Below are 26,872 nucleotides of genomic sequence, written 5' to 3' on the forward strand. Positions count from 1 at the left end.
ATATATAAGTTAGTGGCAAAGCCATTAAGTTCACCACTGCATCCTATCAAAAATACCTTGTTGGCGACTTGAACCAAGACAGAATGGTGCTTTGGAGGAATATGTCAGTGATATTTGTGAGCGTTTCAATAAAATATGTTAAAATTCCTTGCATTGGTTAACAGTATTGCATGTTAAGTAGGCTACCTCCACTTTAGTAGCCTACCTGCGTCTGCTGGCATTGTGTATTTTGATTAAATAAAATGCTACACCATAGACTTTAGCCTACTACATGCCCACAAGTGGCGATGAGGAGAGGACTAGGCGTCTGCAAGCGAATGTGCGCCGCAATAATGGACATGTACCATAAGACTTGTGTCAATCTTTGTGCCCTGTTGCGCCAGGTGCACAATAGGGCCCATAGTCCCTAGATAGATACATGTTCCCAGGAAGTTTTTATGGTCTTAGGGTTGTTCCACTGTGATATTGTGAAGTGCATGAGGGTTCACTCATTGAGCCCTTTCCGCAAGTCAGCATTCATGCAGGCTTTACATGTACCTAACTAAATTACCAACAATTTGTGATGTGAAACATGAGGTGACCTACAGGGGAGGCCTGGAGGCTTTCAACTGCCATGAAACAGAAACAGAAGTATGTGAGCAATATTTCATGTATGACCCTGCATAACCTTAACCTTTAACCCTGACTTGGGACCTGGATAACCAAATCATTTGGCCTTTCTAGTAATTAACTGTGCCAAGTAGTGGCGTACTGGACAGAACCATACACACCTCTTTGGTGAAGCATCATTTAAAGATGAACAATGAAAGACAAATTGGAGAGGCATCATGCATTTATTTATAAAACATTCCCACACCTGTTGGGACAGAGGCAGATTGATCATTGTCAAGCAGAGAAAATATCAAAGTTTTGGAAGGCACTCTGACACTCGTAACTCATTTTCCATTGCATGACATGGCTAGCCTAGAAATCTAGACGCACCCTAGCGGCAGCAAATTACATTTGCTTCCAGGGCTAGTCTAGCAACTCTCCGTTGGCTTGTGAGCTCGAAAAATTAAACTTCAATCAGGCCAATCAAATCGTGTATAGAGTCGTTAGGCGGGCTTAACATAATGATTGATGTCAGAGTTGCAACGGTTTGGCTTGAATTCCCTGCTACTTGAAAACAAAGAAGATGGATGTTGCTGTTGGCCAACAGTGTGACATGAGTTAAGCTTGTTTTAAGTTGGCAAAAGTTTGAACTAGCCAACTAGCTCCGCTGGTGGGGAAACGCATGGGACTATTGCGTGAGGAGGGAATTTGAAAGACAACCGATTATCCCGCCCCTCGGACTGAGCACTGCGAACGGTGAGTGCCCAGACCCTACATTTTAATATGGGTCTGGCTCGTCAGGTTATGACATGGCTGCATTAAAAAGAACATTTTTAACCTGGGCTCTATTTATGGATCATTTGGGGTCTAAATGCAGACCCAAAAAATAGATAGAGAGCTCAGGTTGAAAAAATCATGTATTTCTCAAAGCAAAAACAAAAGTTCATATACAATATTTTTGGTTCAAAGCTTACAGTAGATAAATAAACCATGGAGGCAAGCCAACCTACAGAGATGAAAAACAGTAATTTAGTTAGGCAACACTTTGCATTGCATTGCCCCGACAGGGTATGAGTATGTGACTGTACTATTTAGTCAGTGTATTAGCAAACAAAATTCTGTAACAAGCGGAATATATGCAAACAATCTTATTGGTACAAATCAGACGAGACCTGAAGCTTTGGATGTAGTTAAACCTATCTTTGTTGTAGATAACAAAACTGTTTCAACACATTTATATAATAATATGTGCCAACATTATCATATGTGACTAATAGACTGCTAGTATAATTTCTCCTTATACCACTACCAGGGTTGTGCAGAATTCAAATTGCAATTCTGCTTCCTGTTTGTTACCTCAATTGAAATGCCAGTGAAATTCAAGAATTGAATTGGAATTTAAGAGCCAGTTTCAATTCAATTCTGGAATTTTGCACAAGCCTGACCACTACATACTTGGTAACTAAGTACCATTACATTCTGTTTAATTTTGTTTTGAAAGCAGCAGGAACTTTTTGTTTAAAACAAATGAGCTAAGTAGTTTTGCAAAGTCTTGCAAGCCTGGCTTTGCTAACAACTGCATGGTTGGCAGATGATTAAAAATTAGCTACCTTCATCCAGCTTATCCAAAACATAAACATTAAACATTTTTTGTAAGAAACCTGTAAGACTGCAGCACTGCCAGCAGAGGAAAAGAGAGCACCGTCAAAAGTCTGTAAACGAACATTCATCCTGTTCTAACTGAGACTATGTTCAGAATATCCATTGTAAAGTTCTTCGCTATTCAAAGCACTATGTAGTGAATGAGTTGATGTTCCGAACGCAGGCCACAGTAAGTGTTGGCTCAGGTGGGTGGCAGGCCGTCGTGGCGAAGCATGACCTTGAAGGAACGGGCGAAGTTGTTGACAAGCGAGCAGCTGTTGCCCTCGTAGGTGAGCGGCAGCAGGAAGGCCAGCAGGAGCAGCGAGAGGAGCAGCAGCTGGAGAGGAAGCGCCGCGCAGCACACCCGCTGCAGGAAGCCACTGCTGCTCTTCTGGGCCTGCCATAGACAGTAAAAGATATGGACAGAGTCATCACATAGACGTCAATCGAGGCAGGTGAAAGGGGCTATGATGTGCAGTAGAAAGCACAATTAAAGGGGCTATGATGTGCAGTAATTGCCTAGAAATAGCGACAAAATGTGAAGTAGTAACTGTTTTGATGTAATGTCAAAAAACTATGTGTAAAAATCAGAAAGCTATTAGGCGGTACAATTCTATCCTGTCAGGACCATTTTTTTTGGTTTCCATGGACTAGACCAGGGCCGTCGGCCAGATTGCCTCAGTTTGATTCTGGAGTGGCCATTACAACTTGTACTGAAAATAGAAGACTGAGGCTATTCACTAATGCTTAAGCCCAAAGAAAAGGCTTGAGCTAGCCTTGGACTCCAATGGAAATTAACCCTTAGAGTCTAAATGAATTTGTCCAGCTCACTGCCAGCAGAGTTGTGTAAAATTCCAGAGGTACCAAATATTATAACACATGGTTTTAGGAATATCTTACCGTTCTCATTTCTGTGACAGTCCGTTTCTGCTTAGGTACCCGACTGGCCTGTGAAACACATGTCGAAGTGAACAGAGACATCAATGCATTGTGAAGGTCTAGGATGACAGAAACTAGAAGTACCGCAGAGCGGTACAAAATATGTCCGCCGCCCAGTCCAGCACATTTTTTCCGGAAAAATAAATCACGCTGAAAGGCCTATATGATTCTAACTGTCTCACTAAATTGCATTATCCACACTCAATTCTCACTGATATCTGCTAGACAACAAGTACCAAAACATGATTAGTTCATAGATTTCACATGTAAAATTCATTTTATACAACCCCACCTCCATCTTGCCTGTTCATAATTCTGAGAAATTTTTGAATTGTGTGCATGTGTGCATGTACATGTTTATGTTATGTGTGTGTGTGTGTGTGTGTGTGTGTGTGTGCGTGCTTGTGTGTGTGCCTGCGTATGTGCCTGTGCATGCAAGCGTACATATGTCTACTGTGTGAGTATGTGTCATACGTATGATTACTCTGAATGTATGTGTGTGTGTATCTGTTTGTGCACATGTGTGCACATGAAATGGGTTAACATGACCCCTGGAGGCAAACATACGGAAAAAAATGGTCATCCTAGTCCCTACAGTTCTCAAGATATTCACAGAGAACTGTGTCTGCCCTACCCTCCTTTCGGGGGGTCCAGTCCAGCGGGGGGGCTACAGATCAAAACGAAAAACGACGGTTCCATGCTATCCATGTGGGGTTACATGCCCACCAAGTTTTGTGTACCCCGGTCTTTCAGTGTCCCGGGAATCCTTGTTGGTGTACGTCACTAAATGTACACATACATTATTTTATTGTAAGGCCCCCCATGAACAAAAGTACACAAAACTTGGCATGCATTCGGAGGGTGTCATAATGATCCTACACTTTTAATTTCGTGCAGTTTTGACCTTGTCAGCCAGAGATATTGTGATGAAAACACCTAATTTTTTGCTTTTTAATTTTTACCTAGGTGGCGCTATACATGAAATAAGTGGTAATGGGATGGGTTGACATGCCCCCTTAAGACCAACATACATAAAAAAGGTGGACCTCTTAGGCCCTACAGTTCTCGAGATATTCACAGAAAACTGTCTCCGGCCACCTACAGGCCAGTTGGTGTATAGTAACATAAATTAATTTATTGTGTGGCCCCCCATGAACGGAATTCCACGAAACTTGGCGTGCATACAGAGGGTGTCATAATGATTATACACTTCCAATTTCGTGCAGTTTTGACTATGTTAGGTCACAGATACCTGCGATTACAACACCTCATTTTTACTTTTTTGTGTTTAACTAGGTGGCGCTATACATGAAATGAGTTATGGAATGGGTTGACATGGCCCCTTGAGATCAACATACAAAAACAAATGGTCCTCCTAATCCCTACGGTTCTCGAGATTTTCACAGAAAACTGTGTCTGCCCTACCCTCCTTTTGGGGGGTCCAGTCCAGCGGGGGGGCTACAGATCAAAACGAAAAACGATGGTTCCATGCTATCCATGTGGGGTTACATGCCCACCAAGTTTCGTGTACCCCGGTCTTTCAGTGTCCCGGGAATCATTGACGGAAATTTGTGCATGCGAAAAAGAAGAAAAAAAATCTGACTAAACCTATAGTTTCGCTGCGCGGCGGTCATAATTATTTGAAGTCTATATGACACCTATAATTTCAATTGTTCTATTCCTGAGATGCCAGTCTGAACAGAGACACCAAGGTGTTCTATAGCATCTGAATCAGTAGCAACAACAGTCCATTCATGATCACCTTGAGCTCTGGATGTGCCTGCGGGTCTCCACAGTCGTGTAATTTGGTCCTGTAAAGCATCCAGTGATACCTCAGGTCCTCTAGAACCTGACCTTCAGTCCCAGCAGAGATCATCCTCTGGAACAGGTCATGACCTTGACCCAGGTCAGCACGAAGTTCCTGAGAATAGAACAGAATAGAATATATACAGTAAGAACCTGAAAACAGTCACATGGTTTGCGTACCTGAAGGCATGTCATTACTCAGGGTAGGCAATGGGACTGAATAATACTGTTATTTATTTCTTTCTTTATTTATATATAACCTAAAATGTGACATGTAACATGTCATTACTCAAGGTAGGCGACTGGCCTGTGTAATACTGTTATTTATTTATTTATTTATTTATTTATATATCACCTCAAATGTGACGCGCAACACCACTGTCATTGAATTGCGTGTGGTCTGTATACCTATTTTGCCTGTTCCACTAACGCAGGGGTGTCAAAAATATGGCCCGGGGGCCAGATCAGTCCCGCCAGCGGGTTTCATACCAGATGTTTTGGGTAGGAAGGGGAAATTTAGAAGAAAAAAAAAAGATATTCACATCCAGTTGTCTTCAACAATGGTTAATAAGCAATATCTTCATGATAAAAATAAATTGATTTAACCTAGGACTACAAACCATCCTCAGGAAGGAAGAGGCAAAAAAACTGACATGGAAGTAGGGTATTTTAAGAGAGAAAGAGCAGTATATGACAGCAATACATGATTTGTACTTGTTTGCTCAGAAGTGGGTATAGTAAATGAGTATATCAAACAACACTCTGATACCCATAAAGAAATATTGTAATGGCCATGAGAATGCATTATATGAGTTTGACACCCCTGCAATAATGTATGTCTTGATTGAAAACAGCTGTCAGTGGTACTTGATGCCCAGGACTAATTTCCCTCCTGTGGACAATAAAGTTGATCTGATCTGATCTGAAGCATGTAAAAATAGCAGGTTAAGGCGTCAAAATGTAAATTGCACCAACAACAAATGCTGGGACTATACACAAACGCCACCTCACCTGAAGCTTCTGTTGCTGGGCTTGGAGTTCTTTTCCGCTTAGAGGCGCCTTGTAACTTGAGAGTTCCACATTCCCCCTTTTCAGCCAAGCCTCAAAGACCTCTCTGTGTTTACCAGATCCTCCTTCACCCTGACCACGCCCTGAACCCTTTCCAGAGCCCTGCAGGCCAGAAGACAGAGCTGCATGAGCTGGATGAGTGGCTCAATTTGGGATCTTAATGTAAAATACTGAATATGGGAGTCAATTCTGAAGGGATTTCTGAAAGCATGATATTTAGAATTTTTCTAATTCAAGGGCAATTTTTATCTACCCTGACACTGTCTATCTATTTATTGGTTGTACTTTGAGGCTGCTGTGCCATTTTAGAACCTGCATCTTAACTCCATCATTCAATGGACACGAACATGACAATATGGTAAGCATAAGACCACATGTTAGACACAAACAGACACATAATCACTATTGGACTAACTACGTATTAGACTTTTCAACATAGAATAAGAGAGCTGTTACGATACCCCTGCATCCGATGCCAGTTGGCCCTCAAAGGACAACATAGTAGTAGACGACCTTCCCTCAGTCTCTCCTGTAGGTTTTATCCTGTGGCTCAGAGAACTTCCAGAAACGTCCCCTAGAGGGAGCCCATCTGCAGTCTCCATACGCTCCTTTGAGTGTGTGTGGTCTCTCTCCGCCAGTAGCAGATGACTATGGACAAACAACACAAACAATGTTACTCACAAGGTTTCATTTGACACGTCACACGCAATCAGATTAAGATGACCTACATTTGACGTTGAGTGCAGAGGTTGTGTATTGAGTTCCAGGATTCTCTCAGCCTCAGCAAAACCGGCGGGATTTGCTCCTGGCCCTCCTTGGACGTCCTGGCCATCACTCGTTGACCCAGCACCTCTATCTGGTGTAACTGTATCTCCTTCTCTAGAAGGCCTTCAAACTTTGACAAAAAGAATAGACCATGTTATTTATATAGAGGGATTAGATAGTGTTCTACATTGGTAATCATTTGATATATCAAGAAGCCTGATTAAACATAAAAACTGTAGTATCTTCGCACATGACACTTTAATTTCGAGTGCTTCTTATCATTCAAACAATTCTTAATTGGCCTCCACATGATTTAAAAAAAATAATTGTCTTTCCTCTGTCACTTTAACTAAATGCCCTCAATTCCAAACTCAACCTCCTGCACTATAACATAAGGCCACAACAAGTAGATGCAGACCTGGATGTCTGTCTGGACATCATCTGGGCCTCCATCCCCAGACACGGCACCAGAAGCAGCAAGTCTCTCCTGCATGGCCTTTAGCCAGCTCTCCAGGTCTAACAGGCTCCGGCCAAACTCGTCATGCTCTGCCACATTCTGAGTGCTCTCCTTCAGTTTCACCTGACAAGACACATAAGTTAATCAGACTAAGATGTAGTTAAGTGTCCTTAGATCATGCAGAGGATTACAAATCCACACAAACACACAGGCACACACAAGCATACATACGCACACACACAAACACCATCTGTTCCACTTCAGCAATTCCTGCATGTACTGTAACCTGCAACTCAGTGAAGGGCCTGGCTTACCTTGGCTCCACTGAGCATATTTTTCCACTCGGCATGGAGAAAGTTGAATCTTTTCATGTTGCTTAAGTTGTCTGAAACCAGCACTTGTAGAGATGTGAAATCAGCTTGGATGGCCTCCAACTCGGCCAGGATTACCTGCAGAGTTGCACATCAATAACACATATGCCCATATTTACCTCATCCTTGTCTTGGCATCTAATAATCACAAAGATGGCACTTTCAGTTGCCCATGTTTAGTTTAAACACATTTGGATTACTAATCAATGGGCAGAGCCAGTGGCGCCGGCAGGCGTAATCCTGTACGCACTGTGCGTACAATTTTTTCACGGCTTTATTTGTGAAATCATTCAATATTAGCCTACAACAATAAAAAAAACTTGTGTGACAACTAGCCTATATTTATTGACTCATGTGCAATCTGAATATTGGCATTATTCCGAATAAAACTGGAATATGGTGTGCAAGGAAAGATAGACTATATTATGAAAACGTAGCATTGTCATGACATGATAACGATTGACCTGTGGCGGTTTTCGGGCGTGGCTTTGGATAGGTCAATTCTGGCGCTTAAAAACACAACGTTCCATTCATTCATAGGATAATAGCCTAAATCATTCAGTCATGAAAAGAAAACAACAGCAGCAGCTTAATATTTTTCAGGCGTTTAACCGTAACGTTAAAAGATGTAGGCATACTGTTCTTGACAGCAGTGAGAGATTGTCCTCTACGGTCACGGTCTACACATGTTTAAAATGTTGAATTGTTTGCTTACCTCTGAAGGCTTATTTTTTAAAAATAAAACACTGGTTGGAACAGGGATTCAGTTAATGCGTAAAGCAGAGGTTCTCAGCCTTTTTGGGGCTAAGGCACGTCATGACGAGTCGGGTTGGTGCGGGTGTAAAAACGTATGGTGCGTACTATGGAATACAACCCTAGTGGCGCCCCTGGGCAGAGCCATTTAGTTCTTTTTACAGAAGGGCTGAAATTAATGGACACATGTGTACCTTTAGCTGGTCATTCTGATTCCTTTTGGCCTGTAGGTCAGGTTGCAGTGTGCCAACAGATGTTAGTTTCTCTCTGAGAGAGTCTAGATGTTTTAATATGGATTCATATCCTTTATCAAACTGATCCACATTGGACAGCATCCCCTAGTGAAAAAAAGAAGAGTAATTATTATAAAGACATGCTTCTCAAAATATTCTTCAACACCTCCTGGCTAATGTTAACATACAGTACATCATATAAGAAGCTGTTGGTTTCTGCCCTCTGACCAAGCAAATGCATTTCATTGTGTTAGGCAGCAATGAGAGCCTCTGTCCAATTAGTCTTGCAGAGCCATGTGGGTAGGAACCCAGAGCTTCCATGTGTAGAACATTTGAAATATAATATCAAGGCTTCAGTAAGATGATGGCTTGAGCAGCCATGCAGAATCAATGGTTGTCAAAATGAAATGACAAACCAAACAGGGTTTTTTGTAGATGCGCAATCTCTACAGTGAAGCGTCTGAACTATATTTGCCCTAGCAAGACCCGAGGCGAGTCATACCTGCAGGTGGACCTTCCTCTGTTGGAGTTTCTCATAGAGCTCGTCCCTCTTCCCAAACGCCAAGCTGAGCTCTTTCAGGAGACTCTGGGCTTTCTCAGATCCACGGCCACAGTGTAACGAGTCCTCTCTCAGCGGCATGGTTCTCTGCCTTTCCTCCAAACCATGCCTGTGCTGCAGCAACTTCTGCCTCAGCAACAGAACACACATATGTGAATGAGTGAGTGTGAGGCATTCATCTGAAAAAGGGATTTGAATGCTGGGATAGTTGGAAAGCTCTATAAATGAGTGTGCACAACAAAAGATTACTGGAAAACTACAAACACAGCACTACAAAGGCATTCTCACAATGGAGATCATTTATTCTGATGGTGATATACAATATATTGTTAAAACTGATTATGTCTGTAGTAGTTGCTCAATCTTTTATTACTCCTCTATGACTCATGTACATGTAGGCTACCTGAAAGTCACATCAGACTACACCCTGGTGTAAAATGATGTCTGCGGTCAGATCACACAGAAGTTAAAACCAAGTACCTTTAGCACGGAAGGTGTGTGAAAACAAGGACAGTTTTGTTCCTTTTTCCCACAGCATATTTGCTTATTGTTTTTATTAACTATGCGTGACACCTACCTAAACAAATGCAAAAAGTGACTGTTTGCATGTGTGTGTGTGTGTGTGTCTGTGTGTGTGTGTTTTGGGGGGGGGGGGGGGGGGGGGGGTGAGTGAGTGCATGTTGGTGACACACACATGCCCGTGTCTATGTTTAGGACCCAAGGAATGTGTTAAAGAGAGTTGGATTTTTTTTTCTTCCAGTTGGCACCCGGCCAATCAGATGCCTTGTGTCTGGTTTACAGTCTGCGCTAGTCAAGAGTAGGGTGTGTCTCTGCTGAGTGACACAGAAAGTGAAAGAGCCATTGACCTAAGCCGGAGGCACTAGGAGCATTACCATACCTGATAATTTCAAGCTACTTTACAATCTTAGTCTGAGCAGATGGCCCAGAATTCCATCTTCAGCTCACTGTGCGCCTTCCTCTAGGCCACATGTTGAGTGACAGAGGCGTCTGCTTATTAGGCAAAGCCGCACCCCCACATTTTACAGCACAAGGACGCTGCTTCCGGATTCAGATGGCCCATAATTCCCTCTTTAGCTAACCATGTCTCCTTCCCCCAGAGGCTCTTGTTGAGGGACAGAGGAGTCTGTTTGTTGTTAGGCAGAGCCGTACCTCCACATTCTCCAGCACAGGGGCGATATGTCTGGATTCAATCGACTCCAAAGGCACTTCCAGCATCTTTGTGGCCATCTGATTCCACCGGCTGTGGTCCTGTAGCAGATCCCAAAGGCGATTTGTCAAACTGGCCTCTCTCTCCGCACACAGCCTGAATGCCCGGCTTTTCACCCTAACAGACATTAGGAAGACAAAAAAAAGCATTGAGCTCCATTGCAATTTACCCACAGTCCAATCTGACCTAGTCTAGAAAATACATGCTTGATTTAATCATAGAATGACTGTCTGCACAACTGAATTAGTTGGTGGAATTAGGATTTAGTCAAGCAGGATGTGTAATAACTGACCCCTGAAACTCTTTTATGCAGCCCAGCAAGCGGTCAGACAGGGACGTGGCGTCATGGGAATATCGCAACAGTTTCTTCAGCTCCGCCTTCAGCTGTTCCACACTGGGCTCCTCAGTTGCCATGGCACTGAGGATATCCTGAGCGGGATTAGTCATTAAAATTCCACATTATTCTGGTAAAAGCAGACCAAGTCAGCATTCTCCACATGCACACACACACACACACACACACACACACACACACACACACAAACCTCTAAACCACAACCTCCCCAGCACAGAGCAGGGATATAAACAGACTTCAATATGAACTAGGCCTGTGGATAATAGGACTGTAATTCTCAAACTTGAAAGCTGCAGGGATACCAGGGAAAGAAATATACATTCAGACAAAATAAACGCTTCAAAACATAACCTAAGTTTTATATGAGGTATGATGCATAAATTCCTGCAATGTTTTCAGTGGGCGCAGTTCATTTGCTTTGCAACTGGTTATGCCCCTAAACTGCCTGCAGAGAAAATTCCTTCATCACACAAAACACACCGTACTCAGTGATGATTTGAGTGAGTGAAAGTGAAGGAGGGTCCTTTCTTTCTTTACCCCTGACCCACTGCATGCCTACAGGGAGATATTTGATCTTTATTAGCTTTACTCACTGCCTTGAGCAACTAGTTGTAATCTTGCTCCATAACAACACATGTTTGATTTGAACTCTTCCATCAGACACAAATAGAACTGGTTACTAATTTAACAACCGATATTGTTTAATTCTGAGACCAGATCAAGGAAAATACATAGGCAGCCCACCATGACTTTTGACACTATGACTTTTTGTCTTTCTATTTTGTTTCAGTTGGTGAAAAGCAATAAACAATCACAGTGTGCTGTGCAGTTGAGCCTTGTGCAAGCCAATTTGCTCTTTCATTTTTGAGTTGAGCACGATTCGCCCACATTAATAACATATAGACCCTTTCAAGAGAGTTCCATTATCAGCATCATAGTTGGCCCCACAAGGCTTCTGTTTTAACATTCCATATGTTATCTTAATCAAAGATCCTTAATATACATCAATTATCAACCGTCTCTGTCTTAATGCAGAGGAAGTAGATTGGAAACCAAATAGAACGTTCAAGCATTGTTTTTGTTTTTATTGTTGAAAGGGTCTATAACTTATAATAACAATATATTCTCAGACAATACTGAGAGGACTCTATGTGGTGGGCTCCATCTCTGTGTACTCACAGTGGACGTCCTCCATGCGTCCAGAGCGTCCTGCTCCCCTCCATCCTCGCTGTCTCCCTCCAGCTGTCTGGAGAACCTCTGCGTCTGAGCGTGGAGCCGGGCAACCTCTTCCTCCAGCTGGTTGGTCAGCGAGACCCGGGCTTCCTGGGACTGCCGGCGCTCGCGCAGGGCCTCCCGCTCGGCCGCGAGCCGCTCCCTCAGCCGCTCCCACGCCCAGCGCAGAGCCTCCGTTTCCTGGGAGATCCGCTCGGCCCCCCCTGGAGAGGAGCTGTGCTTCACCCCGATGGCCACAGACTCAATGCGAGACAAAGACCCTTCTCTGCTGCTCACTGTATCATAGAGCTCCTGGTTAAACAGAGTGGTTAAACACATTGTCGTTTGACTTCATGTAAAAATAGATACAAACACTAAGGCCTTTCAGGGGGAAGACAATAAAGCCAGTGTGCTTGGAAATGGAATGGAGATATGATCCTTAGGCATGGACATATTTCGTCTCATTACTGCACTGCAGCCGACTGAGCTTGACAGGTCTACCTGGAGTGTTTCCATGTTGTTGTCTGCTGAGTCCTCAGCATCCAAAGCCTGATTCACTCTCTGGGTCTGGGATGCCAGCCACGATCTGAAGTCTTCAACAAGGTTGTCATAAGCCCTCTGCTCTTCGACAATCCTCTCCAGCAAAGACACTCTTTCCTGAAGACAGGGATCAGTAGGAGGATTTTGTTCACTTACACAAGACATTCAGAAATGCAAAAGGCCTGGGGGGGAATAGTGATAGTAACACTGAGAGGAAGATAAGAGCTAAACATGCCCAGACGGAGCAACAGATACAGTAGGTAGGTTAATGCCTATATGGGTACTTGTTCTGCTTTAGTGAGAAAGAGCTGTTATGCCATTACAACAGGCCCATTTAAACAGCACATTAAAATTAATGATCACATTAATGATGCCTACAACGCAGCAGACGGTCTCGTCACCAACACCATTAATCATCTCACTTGAGGACAATGCCACTCCTCTTGTTTGTGCTGACTAGCAAAGGCATTCTTTAATGGCACTGGAATGTTTCGAGTGTGTCTCTCCCATCAACCCACATTCAGGGTAATGTGAAAGGACGTTTTTTTTGCCACTCCCAAGAAAAGATTTTCACATCTCCCAAACAGGCACGATTAAACAGACCACCTTAAACAGCTAACCTGCTGAGTCTAATAAATATACAAGTGCAGTCTAATAAACAAGAGCAGTCAGACAACTGTGGGATGAATCCAGTGTTTCCCATACATTTACTTATTTGTGGCGGCCCACCACATTATCAACATTGACCACCACACAATGAATTTCCAGGTTGTACTAAATTGTGCTTAAATCTGGTTAGCATCATAACCACGCTGTGGTAATTTGTTAAAAACTGTTGCACTCAAGTTAATTCTGCAAGCCAACCACCACAAATGGAATTCAATTCTCTGGGAATCACTGGAATCCATGCACCGGGATCCTGATCCGGATCATTATGTGGTTGGATAGAGATATGGTAACTCTCTACTCTCTCTACCTTCTGTGCAAATTGAAAGTAAACTGGTCCAGGACACACACGCACACACACACAGTTTGACAGACTTGATTACAATACCCTTTTTAACTTTTTGGATGCTTTGATGCAACATATCTTGTTTGTTGTTTATATCTTGTAATAAATATCTGTATTACACTATGTGTACCTCAGCTGACTCTCTTATCCAGACAGACTACAACAGTCCCCCTGGAGCAGTGTGGGGTGAAGTGAGATGCACAGCAGTGCCAGCCCTTGGGACTGAACTCACGACCTTCCGGTGTACCATGTTGCAAGTCCACATTCCTCACTACGAGACCACCGCTACCACAATACAACATGAACAAGTCTGAACACTCAGTCGGCCCAGCCTCCTACCTTGGCCTGCTCCAGCACTTTGTTGTAAGCGCCCTCCAGGTCCCGCCGCGCCTCGGGGCCCACACTCTCGTCCAGCGTGCGGACGTGGAGGACCTCGGCCTCCTCCAGCAGCCGGCCCAGGTGGGCGGCGTGGTGCTGGGTGTCCTCCAGCAGCACCCGATGGTGCTCCAGCTGCCAGAGCTTCTCCTGGGAGCCCAGCTGCAGCTCCGGCTCGGGGGCCAGGACCTGACGCGTCCGCAGCAGCCAAGCCCACAGCTCCTCGTAGGCCTTCAGGTATTCCCCCCAGTGGAGCCAAACCCACTCCACGCGACTGGGGGAGAGGGAATGCGTGCGCACACACACACGCGCGCACACACACACACACACACACACACACACACAGATACACACACACACGCACATCATATTGTTATTGCTCTGTTATATAGTTTAGTTAAGCCAATTGTCTAGTCTGGAGAGAAGCATTCAAGTAAGAATTTAATTGTACAATCCATGACGGCATTAACAATAGATATTGCCTCAAAGTGCCTTACAGAAGCCTGGCCTAAGGCAGGCACAAGCCAACATTGGCAAGGAGAAATTCTCTTTTCACAGGAAGTAACCTTGAGCAGAATTAAAAGCCTTTGAGAGGCTTAGTGAAGTGTGCTAGATGGCCTTCTATAACACTAAAGCCTACCAGGTGGTATAGTGTAAAATCTACTCTAAGCTAAATGACTAAATCAGTACTACTCTGTAGATATCAATCTTACACATCGAAACAGAATGCATATCACACGCATGCTGGAAAAGTTGGAAATGTTTCAGGCTTTTACATCAGCAGTATCATTTCAAGCCTCAACACATTTTCATCAAAAAAAGAAAAAGAAACATAAAGCAGAACATTTCTGTTTGGCCAGAATGAATGTGTCACCTCCTTTAAGATAACCAGAGGTCTGTGGGTATTGTTTTTGACATTATCATTCAGCTTGGTAAAACTGATTTGAGATGTCATCGTGTCTGTTCCTACTGCACCTGTGGCAGTGTGTGATGTACGTAGAGGTTTCCTCCCACAATGCTTTGAGCTCCTTCAGCTTGGTGCAAATATGGACCCTGTCCTCCTCGCTAATGGTCCTCAGCAAGGACTCCGCAGTCACCATTACCAAATCCACCTTCATCCTGCCCTCCTCCTCACACTCACAGATCTCCTGGTTCACAAGATTGTGTCAACAGACAGGACATAATTATAACAGTTATCACAGAATTTCACATAATATATTATTTGTTATAAATGACCATGATATACAGATACTGTAAATCAGTTTGTTGCATGTCTTAAATGTATTCAAGTTTTTGTTGCTCCAAATATAATAGCCTAAATCAAGCATATAAGTAAGTTCTGTGTATCATATACGTCACAAGTCACTACAACCATACCTCTGTCGCACGGACTCGGGCTTCTAAGTCCTCTCTAGGTCCCTGTGTGTTGTCATTTTGCCGAAGTCTCTCCTGGACCACCTTGATCCATGAGAGAGCACTGTCCAGGCTCTGGTCAAACTTCACCTGCTGCTGCTGTGTCATGATGCAGGGCGTGGCTGTTTGGGAGGAGAGGGAAGATCGCAGGCTGTTAATTAAACTGACGAACAACACAAGTTCAAAATTATCAAGAACGGTGACCTTTGCAGGCACAGAGCATAGTCAGAAATTGTTAGTCTCTGCGTGTGTGTGTGTGTGTGTGTGTGTGTGTGTGTGTGTAAGTGAGTATGAAAAAAAAACATTTGGTATGTGTAGTTGAGTTTCTCACTGGTCATTTGTCAAAGGAAATTGAGGTTGAAATCAGCTTGATTTTCATGTAAGGCTGTGTTTTTGCATACTATTTCAGAGAAATGTACCCTAGGGTATGCAAATAAGATCATGAAAGTAGTCAAATTGTTGAGCAAAACTGATGGGCCTATACAAAACAGTTTAACAGAAGCACACACAAACTTCTAGGTTGAGGAATAATAGCCTACTTGAAAATAAACTGGTTCAACAAGATAGGGTCCCTGACACATGGATCAACACAAACATCTGACTAAGGCTATATAAAATGAGAACCGCAAAGACACAAATACGGGAGCAATCAAAAAATGTTCTAGCATGCTGGTTAAACTGTTTCAAGAATATCAACATATTTTAGTATGTGTAATATGTGATTGCTAGTCCTCGTTGCTTTAACCTCTGTGCTGTAAAACTGTGCTATGATATCACGGTTAAACATTGCCCTGTGCTGAGAGGGCTTCCTGAATAATGTGTTGCCCATTTTTTCGTCTCCAGAAGAACTGAAGGAAAAAAAAAACATTCCAAATATATACCATCGAGGAGGCACCATTCTCCAAAAGCCTTAACCATGGTAGCTTACACCTAAAGACAGATTATTAGACTTATCAGTTCTTTACTTATGAGTGTTTTTTCCAGATACGTACCGTTAGAAAGCAATAATCAGGAGAATAAACTGAGTAGGCTACCGGTAGCGTCAGCCAACTTTATGTTTATGTTGCCTACTCTTGTCAACAGCTGTTAAAAAGACCGAAGTAGCCTACCTTAGCCGAGGCTTCTGTGGATACAGTGTAACAAATAAATAGCGAAGGGTTAGCCTATCAAATAACAGTAACGTAGCTTTAGGAAACATTCGGTTCCCAAATATAACTGTGAATAGCTAATTGGCCTAACTGGCTCATTCAAAACATATTTCTGTTCAAGATTGGTTTATTTAGAACATATTAGCGTAGTTCCGTACCTAAATTCCAAGTCTGTGGTGTTGATTCTCCTGTAACGTGCTCAGCCACAGCACGATACAAACATAGTTGATCACTCCCTCTCACGAAACGAAGTTGTGGTGTGGTCTTGGCATATGACTTCATTTCACTGCATACTGTTGGCTAGACCGTGAACAATATCCTTGAAGGGCAGACTGCAGCATGCGCAGTCGAACTTGTTGGTTCAACATAGTTCCTGCGCAGATTCAAATAAAAGCCCGCGGGGAAGTGACCGGCTAGGGCTCTTCTTGGCACGGTCGGGACTCGGGATCAACAGGGCAGTGGCATGCAACTTGTATGGCTTTTGAAACCACCTTAGAAAAAAAATGACATAAATTGACAAAGACATACATTGTTATGCTACAATTCCTCACTGTTGTCTAAAATAATCACTTGTAATCACAAACTTGAAAATGCTATGCCAAATGGTTAAATAACTGACAGATAAAGGGAGTGCAGAAGTGAAGAAACCTGATTAGAGTTTTGCCGGGAAAACTCTTGAGCCATCGCTTATGGGAAAGTCTGAAACATCAATTGCCTTCTCTTTTGAGCCCTTATCTCCAGTAGGCTAACATTTTTATCAGTGGTCTTTCTAAGTTTATCTAGGGTAGTGATTAACTATTAGCTAGGCCTACTATAAACCGAATTTAACAATTGTTAACTAGTGGGTTGATCTGCGACTGCTATCAATCATTGGATCACTATGGTTTGTCACACATGCAGTGCAGGGCCTACAAGAGATTAGTCAATATGTTTTAATTAAATGGTTAGTTGTCCATTCCTGAACATCAAGCAAAAGACTTGTCTGATATTCTAATGTTTTCACACTGATGCATTCAGAGTGGCCTACAGGGTGTGTAGTTGTTTTTGGTTTGAATATTGCTTACAAGATCACATGGGGCCATGGTATAATAGCCACACAAAAGCATAGTCAGAAAGCAGACCATAAATGTAAATGTTGCACACCCAAGTTTTTGAATATTTGCTAATATTTGGATTCAGAGTGGCCTAGAGAGGGGGGGCATGATTATGCAAGCTGGACAGGGATAGAAGGTGGCATGGGGTGAGGAAAGGAGCGAGCGAAAACGGACGAATCTACTGTAATTAAAGTTTTTTTTACGATTGCTTAAGCACAATTTTGAAAACAGGGCCAATTTTTTCAAAACACTACAAACAATTAACACAACACTACATCCACTTAGCAGAATCCCTTCGCTCTTGCAAAAAGAAAAACTTCAGTCAAAACTATATCACTATTTATCAAAACTCATATCACAAACACATCCATCATATGTTCTGATTATGCTTGAATCAGTTACACACTATTGATCTCAATACAAAAAGAAATTGACAAAACAGGTTTTCCTAGGATAGTGCTTGAATCCCCCCCCCCCCCCCTACAAAACACTACAAACAATTAACACAACACTACATCCACTTAGCAGAATCCCTTCGCTCTTGCAAAAAGAAAAACTTCAGTCAAAACTATATCACTATTTATCAAAACTCATATCACAAACACATCCATCATATGTTCTGATTATGCTTGAATCAGTTACACACTATTGATCTCAATACAAAAAGAAATTGACAAAACAGGTTTTCCTAGGATAGTGCTTGAATCCCCCCCCCCCCCCCAGAAATATTGTTCAAGTAGGATTATAAGTCTCGTCCTACTCCTCCTCTCTGTGCTACATTACCTTCAATTTCTGTTGTTGACAAGGGCTCACCTGTTGCCCAGTGTTTAGGACTGTGTTGTGTTTAAACAATTGGTTCATGGGTGTGTATTTTTGTCTGGAGACATTATCTGAGTTGTCTGTGGCTAGATCCAGGCCTGCTCTGAAATTAGGTTTCTAATTCTTCATCGTATCAATGCCCATGACTGCACCTTTCCTTGCTGTTTCAAGCTGCAGTGACTCAACATTGCCTGTTGAAGTACAAAGTGGCAGATGTCAGCCTACGTGCAAGATTTCACTCATTCTGGATTTTCACCTATATTCATAGAGACCAAATTTCCCTCACGGGATCAAAAGTGTATATACTTATATAAATGTTCTTGGCTATCAACTGGTTGTGCAATATGGAGTATTTGGAGTTATTTCATGCACCTCTGCATATTGTTATACTCTATACATCTATTTTCACTATCAGATAGCATCAGGTCTTACTCTCGAATCGCTGGATGTTTTCTATTGTATTTCTGGTTTTTCACTGGTCTTGTTATTGCAGAATGTATCCGGTCCATTTATTTTTTGCCCACAGTAAAGTTTTGCTGCTTTGATGGGGTAAAGTGGTGTAGTTTTAAATGAGGCATCCTACATTTAAAATTTTTGTTGGAGCAAACAAAACCTGGTGACCCTGATCCTGAAACTGACCCTGATCATGAAACTATGTTAATAAATATAGAATTGGGTTGAATAGATTGACCCCATGGTCACCATATCATATCCAGCATGAGTCAGATGGTCAGATAGTGTCAATGACTTCAAGTATATAGTCTACTGACTAGGCCTAATACCAATTATTATCTAATAGTTAAGTGTTAAAAGGGTGTGGAATCACATAAACAGGGTTGCCATACTGGAGAGAAGACATCGAGTTCATCAGCAACAAAAGTCTTTATTTAAAGGGGAATTTCTAGACTATTAAAACCAAATTACACAAACAATCTGGAGAACATTGCTGACAATCCTGGAGCCATTCTGGTCCCGCCTACGTGAGAGACATGAAGAGAGCACAGATGAATGATGGTGAATTTCCCACTAACGAAGACTGGAGCATGAGTAAACCAATGCAACAATGTAGCAACTTTGAGTGTTTGAATGGAACACTTGACCAAACAAACAATATCATGTTGCCGATTTTGCTCTGTCTGTTTTTTGATAAGTGAGGGTAAAAAGTGAACCATCACTGCCGTGGAAACAGAATTTAACAGTTTGTTAAAGGGATATCGCACGTGAAACTCCTACAACTTGTGAAGTCACGCCTTAGCTCCCATTTTCACTCTATGCAATCCTGTTGTGCCACAAGCTGCATAACAGCGCAAGGGGCTTCTAAGCAGGATTGCAGCCACCACTTAAAATCATACAGGATATATTCCTACCGTGCAATCGTAGGCTAGGCTACTCCACAAAGACTTGGTGAACTGGGATTGAGTTTTGTATGGCCTATCAACCGTTAATATGGGTACCCAGAAGCTCACAGCATGTATTTAACAAGATTTTAGAGCCAAACGAGAATGACTTACCCTACAAGGATGCACACATTAGCATTAGTTAATAAAGCAAAACAAGAACGTTCAAATGGTCTGATTTCAATACTGCCTGATTCACCCTCAGCCCTCTTTCAGCTTTGTAAGGAAGTGACGTCTTTATAACAGGAAGCGTTGTGGTCATTGGCCTCCCTCCCATTGAGGAAGAATTAGAGTTTTTAATTTACTTTCAAAGCTCATTAAATTTAAACGATTATGGCAGTCTTGTAACTACAGCGTGTACAGCTCAAATATACGTGTGGTAATGATTTAGGGATTGTATTTAATTTTACTTGTGTAACCCATTTGATTGACACTTCTATTAGCCAATCGGATACAAACGCAAACTCGATTGAACCAATTATCTTTCAACCTATCCAGATCATTCTCCAGCTCATTCTATGTAGGTTCAGAAGGAAAGTGTTATAACTATCCGGTGGCGTTTGGCAAGTGGAGAAGTTACTCCCAACAGTTGAGTCTTTGTCCAAGCTAAGCTAGGATTTTCTGTCTTACTTTAAAAATGAACACTTTAATCAGGACAACTGCTCGGTGTTTCCGAGGTGGAGCGGTGCTATTTAATAAGACTCAAGTTGACAGACATCTGCCGTGTGCTTCGGCCCGACTCTTGTGCTCGGCAGATATACAGAAGAATCTTGCCGAAATGGTGAAGAAGGATAAAGTGGTTGTGTTCATAAAAGGGACGCCCGCTCAGCCAATGTGCGGGTTTAGTAATGCCGTTGTCCAGATTTTGCGGATGCACGGAGTTGACGACTACGCTTCGTATAATGTATTGGATGACCAAGACATCAGACAAGGTCAGCTATCGCTAAAGCTAGCCAGCTAGCTAGCATGCCCGAGTAACTCAACTAAACTACTGTTAGCAAATAGCATAACAGTTAAAGCGCTAACGTAAATGTGCTGAGTAACTTGGTTGTCCACTAGTTCAATAACAATCTATTGTCATATTTAAGTTAATATTTTGGATATAGGTAGGCCTATATGTATATCAAAAGGAAAGTTAACATTTCTATTTTCATGAACGTTACGGTTCCATTTGGTCAGCTTGGTATTGATATTAATACGAAAGTCTTTAACAGTCTCTTTAAGATTGAAAGTGTTAGTGTTTGGACACTCACTGCCTTACTTACGTTAGCTGTTTCCATCAGCTTGCAGTTATCGTTGCTGATAGTTAACCAACTAGTTTGCTTCAAATAATGGCGAATACAAGTACGTGGAAACAAATGTCATGTCTTGTGAATGTTGTCATAGGTGATCAGACAGATCCTCCATTGCCATTATGGTTTAAGTTAAAGCAACTGTTTACACTAGTGGCCAAATGTAATTGAACAGCGTTATCTTCCGAAGGTTACTAGCGATATTTATTATCTGTGCTGAGCAGCACATGTGGGGCGTTAACTGAATAGACTCCGAAATTCTTGGAGAACAAGTAAGGAAACCCCTAGTCTATGGTTTGATAGTATTACATTCGCACTGTTGATGTATTTTGTCTGCTCTTCCAACAGGTGTGAAAACATTCTCCAATTGGCCCACGATTCCACAAGTGTTCTTCAATGGGGAGTTTGTGGGTGGCTGTGACATTCTGCTGCAGATGCACCAGAGCGGTGATCTGGTGGATGAGCTCAATAAACTGGGTATAAGATCTGCTCTCTTGGATGCAGAGCAAGAGTCCAAGTAGACAAGCTGTTGAGTGGCAGAGTTTGGAAGTTGGTAAAGGATTCACCAGGCCAGATGTTGGAAGAAGTTGGTTGACGTGACCTGTTTGGAGACTTACTTTGGTGGGGATGAGACTACCCAAAAAGATACACACACACTGTCCAAATCCTATATATAGGAACACGTCAGATCATAATCACATTTCTTTTTGCTCCGTATTTGATTTTATGTGGTCAAAAGAACATACTCATGTAGTGCACTGTGTATATACGTGTTGTATATTAAGATGTAATGATATTTAATTTAGAGGCATGTAAAATCTTTGTCAATAAAATATTTTAAAGTCTATTACTGTACGTTTTTATTAGTTTGTTATGTCTGTCTGAACTTGATATTTTGACACCTGACATTAATGCCATTAGGCTACTGTGTGGGGTGTGTAAAGTATTTGGGAGGGCTTTAAATGCTGTGCAGCATTTTACATTGACAAATAGTTTCAGTGTCTACGGTTGTCCTATTGTATGCAAATTGAAAATTGGTTCACTTTTTTCCTTGTGTCCTTCCTTTTTTCCTTGTTCTTAAGAAAGGCCTTGTTATTCCAGAAATTCCACTATTAGCCAATGCTGGCTTTTTGTGTCTCGAGCATATTGTTTTCTTTTCCATTAAGTGATGATGCACTGAAGACAAGAGCCTACACTGGGGTGAACTATTTAATTACGTGTCTTAAAGATATGGCACTTAATATAGCCAATGTGTTGTTGGTGAAATATATGAAAAACAAGTGAAATACTATCATAACATAAATGTAAAATCATGTTCACCTATATAGGCCTAAAAATCTTTACAAACAAGTTATTGTATATACCACTAGGAGGTGCTTTTGGACAGCTTAGTATGAAACCCAAACAGAATAATATCTAATCTCCTACTTAGAAGGTTTGACACAGATAGATAATAGATCTCAATGTAAGTTATGAGTAAGTAGACTTGTAATTTTGATATGAATAAGTCCAATGAAATGTAATGATTTAATGAGGAATTAAAATCCAATTGGTTTAGTTTTCAGGTCAAAATATATTCGTAAGGCTTCTGTTTGATATATGCTTAAAGATAGATAGATAAATAGATACTTTATTGATCCCTAGGGGAAATTCAAGGTCACAGTAGCATACAGACAACATACACACACACATTCACTAACAGTAGAAAAAGTAATTAAAAATATATAATATAAAAAAACACAACTAAGGAATAAGGACTGTAGAAGATAAAGAATATACTAATATACTAAAATACAAATTACAAAAATACAAATGTAAATTTGTATATAAAGGATGTGATGTTTCTCTCCTGGAAGGTTAGATCCCATCTGACACCCCAGATTCCTTCAATTGTACAAAGTCTGATTTTGAGCATTTAAAAACACCTTGCGTAACTTAACAGTAAGAATTTCACAATAGGGTGTATAAGTGTCTTCACTTGAACAAGAGCACAATTGAAGGAAGACCCAAATGCACTGAAAAGACCTGATGCACTGATGACGGCCTGCTATTACAACTGCTTGTCAGGGCAGCAGCATCAAATAATTCTGAGGCTGTGGCATGGGCTTATCGGGATCAAAGTGGTTGAGTTGTTTGAGGCTGTGCATGGCTGTTTTTTTTTTTCAGGTGCATTTGTTACATCTTATATAGCTGACACTTAATACATTATTATGGTATAGATTAAATTTAACACACTTTTAAAAGTTACTGCTGAGCAGTCTTTTAGATTCCTGTTTCCAGATCAGAGTCTTTTATAATTGTCAAGGGATTATGAAAGATTTGCTGCTTTTATACCTGTATAATATTTTGCTAACAGTTCAGCTGTGTGGTGCCACACAATAAAAGAGAGAGACACACCATCCCTCGCTTTCAGCTGCTACCCCTCTGTTCTCTCTCTCGATCTCTCCTGTCGCCTCCACTTCCCAGATCTTCCCTCTCCCTGGAGCTGGTTGCTAGGCGACCACAGCTCTTGGTCACTAATGTGGGCCAGGAGGAGCGTGGAATGCCACTCACCCGGTTCCCTCCATTTGTGGAGATGTCTCTCTCACAGGTCACTCACTCTGCACACTCACTCTCTCTCTCTCTCTCTCTCTCTCTCTCTCTCTCAGTCACTTCCTCTCGGTGTAGAGGGAGGCCCACACCTCTAAAGAGAGATCCGTGGACGGTGGAAGAGCTTTTCCTAAAAGCTGTCAAAGGAAATGTATGTCTATGTCGACGAGCCTGCTGCATATCCTGTGACTTCACAGGGGCTGCTTTGTGTCTGTGTGTGTTCTAAAAGACACCCTTATCCTGTTGGCTCTAAACAAACAAAGAAAAAAAAAATTGAGAAAAGAAATGTTAGCATTCGAAGAGATGGCTGTACACTTCTGCCCCTGTCTGTCTGTGTAGTGTATTTGTCTGGCCAGCTGGAGACACGACAACTGAACCAGCAGTATTTGAAAGTCATGATTGTATCTCTCAGGCAAAAACAGCCTCAAGGGCAACCCCCTGTAGTGGTAATGTGAGAAACTTATGAAACCTCCTGACAAGATAGAGGAAATGTGGCAAATCTTCCTGGTGGTGAATTTCTCACAATGCCATGGCCAGTTCAGTCCTGTCCAGCACAACCCTCAGATCTTGATTTTCTTTCAACAGAGGTGAATCTCTGTGGGGCAAGTTCAGTGTAAGTGTTATGAGCAGCTTCAGGCTGACCCACAGGGACAACTTTCAGAGAAAATGACAGACATAGCACAAGGTCTGATAGTATATTTTTACTACCATATTTCTCTTGAGACTTAATCAGGACGATGAAAGGTCAGGATCCAAGCTTTATTCTGTTACAAGCAGCGAGGGTAAGAAATGGTCTATGGTCTCTGTAGGCCATGGCACAGGCCATGCCATGGCCTCTGTGGATCCCCCTCTCTCTCTCTCTCTCAGTTCTCCAGGTTCTAGTTCTTCTTAGTCTAAGTCTGACAAACATTTCAGTTTAGTTACTTTTGAATGCTTTAAACAAAGAAAGAAATGGCGCCAAAAACAATCCCACGTGATTGGTTCTCCACTTGGCATCAGACACACCTACTCACACCTATCTCACACCTATCTGAATAGCATGAGGAGAGATATCTTATATATCAGAAATATCACTTATAGAATGTTCCAAACATTCTCACAATCAAATCATTACAATCCTTGTACTGAGACTATTACAATGATACCAAACATGAATACATTTACAGTTAATAACACAAACATATAATTCACCTAAAGTTAACTATAAGGTCTTTGTTTAACCCAAAGACAGAACAGAGGTGGACAAATGGTAGTCTTCAATAATATATAAAGAAATGGCACAAGGTATATTTTTTATGGAAATACAAAGAAACTTACTGACCCCATCACTGACAGGACAGTTCAATGTCACGCATGTTTTCTTTTTGGCACAGTGTGTTTGCTACTTTCTGTTTGCTTACACCCTGAGGGAACAAAGTTTCAGGGCCAATACATAAGTCAGCGTTGGCTACTTTTTTTGCATTGCCACTATATTTGGGGGAAAAGAAAGCTGAGCAATGAGGAAAACAATAGTCAAATCTGTGCTCCGCAGAGGCCGAGTAAGTTTGATCAAAATCACCAGCCGTTTGTTTGACTTTGTTATCCGTCCTGTGCTCTATTTGTGTTTCTCTTGCATGTTAGTCTGTCTGATTCTGTCCCAGCAGGCTGGCCTCAAGAGGAAGCAGCATGTTACACTCCCAAGGACAACGGTAAGCGAGGAATACATCCTTGAATACGACGAATCACAGGGGACAGAGAGCCAAGAAGAGTCCGTTCTGACCCTCCTTGGCATCGTTGGAACAGTACTCAACTTGCTCGTCGTGGTTTTTGTCTACATCTACACCTCCCTTTGAACATGGAGCCAGAAGGCTGGCTACGCTGTCTAAGGCCACTCTTTTTAAACTAAACTGTAGAATTGAATGTCTGAACTTTTACGTCTATAGTCATAAGCCAGGGTGATGAAAGTGACATGGCCATTTTGGCTCAGGGAATTCAGGAGATTGTACCATCCTGCAACAAACTACAATGAAAGTTTTGCTTTGTGTGGAAAACTCTTTCATTGTGTAGCCTAATCAAAATGTTAGGTGTAGACTGTTGTAATTCTACTGACAATGTTGTTTTATTTGGTTATTTGTTTATAGTTTTCACGTGTTAGTATTTTTGACTGTTTTAAGAATCCAATATGATAACACTATCCAGATTACTGTTAAACAGAAAATATATATGCTTTGAGTGGTTCTGCCTATGAACTTTGACCTTTTCAGGCAGTGTTGTCCAACTCTTATATCAGTCGGCAAATGTGGAAACCACAGCTGTATCCTTTGACCAGTGTGTTATTTTTTGGCACTGATATGCCCTGGGTATCACAAAGACCTTCCATTTGTGTAGGATAAGTGTTTTAACATAATGAAGTCTTTTGTGAGTCTCTCAATAATTGCACAATAAGACTCCTAATTAATGGCGCATTGTTGTTCTCCCTCTGATGCGGTGTCATGGCACAGCTAAGGGGGATAAAGAAGGGAAAAGCAAAGCTATTAACAAAAAGGCTCCTTGTGCTTCTCTCATGACCTGAAACAGCTACCATTTACAGACTATTCTGACCACACAATAAATATGATGTCCTAAGATTTGATGTGCGGCGTTCCTTTTTGTGTGTGTTGGGTTTTTGTTTTCCAAAGGTGAGCAAGCATCAAGCCCACTTTTTCTCTGTCCCAGTTGGTGAGAGTGTTCTTCTCCTTGATTAGGTGCCCAGCAGTGCGTTCTGTCGAGCTAATATCCCACACAGCAGCCGCCCTCGGCACAAAGAATGTATAAGTATAGTATAGTAAATATACTCTTTTGATCCCGTGAGGGAATTTTGGTCTCTGCATTTATCCCAATCCGTGAATTAGTGAAACACACACAGCACGCAGTGTACACACAGTGAGGTGAAGCACACACTAATCCCGGCGCGGTGAGCTTCCTGCATCAACAGCGGCGCTCGGGGAGCAGTGAGGGGTTAGGTGCCTTGCTCAAGGGCAAACACCTCGGTATACCGAAATCCCCCTTAGAATGCACAAGGTCCAGAGGTATACCGAAACACCTCGGCCACTCTACTGAGCCCTCACTGACTGAGGACTGAATAGACCGGTAGCTGTCACTGAGGTCCATCCTTGGGCTTCAATGTCACCTTTTATTAGGCTGTGTGGAGCAGCCCTCTGTTCCCTGGGAGTGTGATGAAGGCACGGATCAGTGCT

General features: G+C 42.1%; 2 protein-coding genes and 1 non-coding gene across 3 annotated transcripts; 1 reads left to right on the forward strand and 2 right to left on the reverse strand.

The window, feature by feature from the left end:
- Positions 1-819: 819 nt before the first annotated feature.
- On the reverse strand, positions 820-16,847 carry LOC143109984 (nesprin-3-like). The gene is made up of 18 exons (XM_076272791.1): positions 16,625-16,847; positions 15,283-15,440; positions 14,881-15,053; positions 13,870-14,179; positions 12,480-12,635; positions 11,946-12,290; positions 10,704-10,840; positions 10,354-10,528; positions 9,127-9,309; positions 8,586-8,729; positions 7,582-7,716; positions 7,229-7,390; positions 6,774-6,940; positions 6,507-6,693; positions 5,989-6,147; positions 4,934-5,092; positions 3,133-3,180; positions 820-2,629 (listed from the first exon to the last, which is right to left on the reverse strand). The coding sequence occupies exons 1-18, from the start codon at positions 16,746-16,748 to the stop codon at positions 2,435-2,437; spliced, it is 3,117 nt and encodes a 1,038-aa protein (XP_076128906.1). The 5' UTR covers positions 16,749-16,847; the 3' UTR covers positions 820-2,434.
- Positions 16,848-19,440: 2,593 nt separating this feature from the next.
- On the reverse strand, positions 19,441-19,682 carry LOC143110913 (small Cajal body-specific RNA 13). The gene has a single exon (XR_012984467.1).
- A 629-nt stretch (positions 19,683-20,311) lies between these two features.
- Positions 20,312-21,915, forward strand: glrx5 (glutaredoxin 5 homolog (S. cerevisiae)). The gene is made up of 2 exons (XM_076272792.1): positions 20,312-20,708; positions 21,417-21,915. Exons 1-2 carry the CDS (start codon positions 20,414-20,416, stop codon positions 21,587-21,589), a joined length of 468 nt encoding a protein of 155 aa, XP_076128907.1. The 5' UTR covers positions 20,312-20,413; the 3' UTR covers positions 21,590-21,915.
- Positions 21,916-26,872: the final 4,957 nt, after the last annotated feature.

This window comes from Alosa pseudoharengus, unplaced genomic scaffold (assembly GCF_046254945.1).
Source record: "Alosa pseudoharengus isolate Yale_2024_CS ecotype anadromous, Long Island Sound unplaced genomic scaffold, YU_APseudo_1.1 YU_APseudo_1.1_scf_7, whole genome shotgun sequence".
Taxonomy (NCBI): Eukaryota; Metazoa; Chordata; class Actinopteri; order Clupeiformes; family Clupeidae; genus Alosa; species Alosa pseudoharengus.

Excerpts from the sequence above, each read along its gene's own strand:
- glrx5 (XM_076272792.1), top strand. The coding sequence starts at position 20,414 with ATGAACACTTTAATCAGGACAACTGCTCGGTGTTTCCGAGGTGGAGCG. Across the intron at positions 20,709-21,416 it reads TGACCAAGACATCAGACAAG|GTGTGAAAACATTCTCCAAT; the intron begins GTCAGCTATCGC and ends CTCTTCCAACAG.
- LOC143109984 (XM_076272791.1), bottom strand. The coding sequence starts at position 16,748 with ATGAAGTCATATGCCAAGACCACACCACAACTTCGTTTCGTGAGAGGG. Across the intron at positions 12,636-13,869 it reads AAGTGCTGGAGCAGGCCAAG|GAAAGAGTGTCTTTGCTGGA; the intron begins GTAGGAGGCTGG and ends CCCTGTCTTCAG. Across the intron at positions 2,630-3,132 it reads CTGTCACAGAAATGAGAACG|GCCCAGAAGAGCAGCAGTGG; the intron begins GTAAGATATTCC and ends TGTCTATGGCAG.